We start from the raw sequence: 2,476 nt of genomic DNA, 5'->3' as shown, positions 1-2,476 counted from the left end.
AACCCAGCAAGAACCTAATTACTCTATTTTACTCTAAATCCGAACTTACCTTATTTCTCATTCCTTACCCTTTAAATAGGGTCATTCACGCCAAGATAGGTTAGGGTTAGGTTTATAAATCCCAACTATACCCCTACCTTCAAGTCTTATTATATAATCAATCAAATTAGAAATTAAAATCAACATAGCTAATAAAAGTAAAATTAGGTGACTTGGTGAGTCATTGTCTCCTCCTCTGAGTGACTCGGTGTGCTATTGAGTCCATAACATCTGCCTCCCCTTGGAGAAAGAGCTTGTCCTCAAGCTCGTAAGCTGGATAGACCTGTTTGAAGGTCTCTAACCACTCCCATGTCGCTGCCTCGGGGTCTGTAGCGGTCCACTGCACGAGGATGTCCCACTTTTCATTTGTCACACGTGCCCGTAACACCGCGTACGGTGTCAGAATGACGTGGCCATTGTCCACTGGAGGAAGGAACGGTGGAGAAGAAGGGGCTGGCCCCTTGTGAGGTTTCAGTAGTGAGACATGAAACACATCATGCAGCTTCACTGTGTCCGACAATTTTAGTTGATACGCCACCTGACCGACGCGTCGACTAATGGCAAAGGGCCCAAAGTACTTGGGGGATAGCTTATGGCGCGCTGGCACGGTGAGAGAGTGCTGTCGGTACTGCCGAAATGTAGCCACACATAGTCCCCAACCGCGTATGAGACATCCCAGTGGCTCTTGTTGTAAGCCGTAGTCATCCGGACCTGAGCCTTTTGTAGCCGGTCTGTAAATGTCTTCAACACCTGATCTCGATCCATGAGTGCCTCATCAAGGGCATCCACACGGGTGGTGCCTCTGGTATAAGAGAGAAGCCTCGGGGGGTCCCTCCCATAAAGAACCCAAAAAGGAGAGGACTGCAAGGCCGAGTGGAATGAAGTGTTATAACAGTATTCTACCCAGGGTAGTCATTGAACCCACTATTTTGGTCGATCTCCCACTAAGCACCGGAGATACATCTCGATGGTCCGATTAACCACCTCGGTTTGGCCATCCGTTTGAGGGTGATATGCGGAGGAAAATTTCAATTGCGTGCCACTCAGTCGAAATAGTTCCCTCCAGAAAGTACTCGTGAAAACCGCATCCCGGTCACTCACAATAGATTCAGGAATGCCATGTAAGCGTACATTATGCTCCAAGAAGGTCTGAGCCACGTGGGCTGCCGTGTAGGGGTGAGCCATCGGAGTAAAATGACCATACTTGGAGAAGCGATCAACCACCACAAACAAAACAGACTTCCCAGCTGAGAGGGGAAGACCCTCCACGAAGTCCATTGAAATATCTGCCCATACCTGAGTAGGGAGAGCGAGAGGCTGGAGAAGACCTGCAGGACTCAAATGATCTGATTTGTTCCTTTGACATACCTAACAATCAGAAACATATGTAGTAATGGAGGACTTCATAGCCGGCCAATAGAAATCCGCCCGAATACGCCACAACGTCTTCTGTAACCCCTGATGGGTAGAATCATGATAAGCTGAGAGAATGGCTGGAATCAACTCGGTCGTGGTCGGAAGGTAAATCCGCTACTTATAGCAAATTAGTGAATCCTGAATGGACCACTTAGAATCCATCTCCCCATTGGAAATTTTTTGGTGCATCTCCTGTAGTGCTGGAAGTGTGGCATGCGCATCACGAACCATGTCAAGAATGAGAAAACGTGGCTGGCTGATGGCATAGATAAGCTGCTGATGTTCAAAACGTCTGGACAAGGCATCCGCTGCCTTGTTTAATCTGCACGCACGATACTCCACTGAGAAATCAAAGCCCATCAACTTACTAATCCAATGCTGTTGTGGTGACGTCGTGAGACGCTGCTCAAGTAAGAACTTGAGACTATAATGATCAGTGCGGATGAGAAAAGTACGTCCCCATACATATGGCCACCAGTGTTGGACTGCCTTGGACAACCCGATCAGCTCGCGTTCATATGCAGCCAATTTCTGATAACGAGAGGCCAACTGTCAACTGAAATAAGCAATGGGGTGGGAGTTCTGATGCAACACGGCCCCAATGCCCCCGCCAGAAGCATCACATTCTATCACAAACAAGTCATCAAAATTTGGAAGCTGTAACACCGGTGTAGATGCAAAAGCATTCTTGAGTGCATCAAATGCCATGGAAGCCTCCTCGTTCCACTTAAAGGAATTCTTTTTAAGGAGGTTTGTCAAAGGTGCTGCCAACGGACCAAAACTCTGAATAAATTTCCGGTAATAGCCTGTCAAACCCAAGAATCCGCGTACTATTGAGCAAGACTGAGGCTGTGGCCACTCACTAATGGCCTGAATCTTCTTGGGATCAACAGTGACCCCCTCATGGGAAATAATGTGGCCCAAGTAAGCAATATGAGATGCCCCAAATGAGCATTTGGACTTCTTAAAAAATAATTGGTGTGCTCGCAATAAATCAAATACAATTCTCAAATGTTCTAAG

The 2,476-nt window shown here is 47.1% G+C and overlaps 1 protein-coding gene across 1 annotated transcript; it reads right to left on the bottom strand.

Moving 5' to 3' along the window:
• Positions 1–220: 220 nt before the first annotated feature.
• LOC137937307 (uncharacterized) lies at positions 221–1,815 on the bottom strand. The gene is made up of 3 exons (XM_068782381.1): positions 1,684–1,815; positions 1,113–1,407; positions 221–789 (listed from the first exon to the last, which is right to left on the bottom strand). The coding sequence occupies exons 1-3, from the start codon at positions 1,813–1,815 to the stop codon at positions 221–223; spliced, it is 996 nt and encodes a 331-aa protein (XP_068638482.1).
• Between the last annotated feature and the right edge of the window lie 661 nt (positions 1,816–2,476).

This window comes from Aristolochia californica, unplaced genomic scaffold, assembly GCF_029961685.1.
Source record: "Aristolochia californica isolate CCGP_79_NKW_82.1479 unplaced genomic scaffold, dmAriCali1.0.hap1 SCAF_7, whole genome shotgun sequence".
In the NCBI taxonomy this organism is placed as follows: domain Eukaryota; kingdom Viridiplantae; phylum Streptophyta; class Magnoliopsida; order Piperales; family Aristolochiaceae; genus Aristolochia; species Aristolochia californica.
Note: the sequence above shows the minus strand (reverse complement) of the source record. Positions and strands in the feature narration are given on the sequence as shown.

What these genes read in the sequence shown, in the direction of transcription:
- LOC137937307 (XM_068782381.1), bottom strand. Translation starts at nt 1,815, where the DNA reads ATGGGCTTTGATTTCTCAGTGGAGTATCGTGCGTGCAGATTAAACAAG. An exon ending in GTTTTCTCATTCTTGACATG is followed by an intron (nt 1,408 to 1,683) that starts GTTCGTGATGCG and finishes TCTGATTGTTAG; the next exon opens with GTATGTCAAAGGAACAAATC. An exon ending in CCGGGATGCGGTTTTCACGA is followed by an intron (nt 790 to 1,112) that starts GTACTTTCTGGA and finishes GATCGAGATCAG; the next exon opens with GTGTTGAAGACATTTACAGA.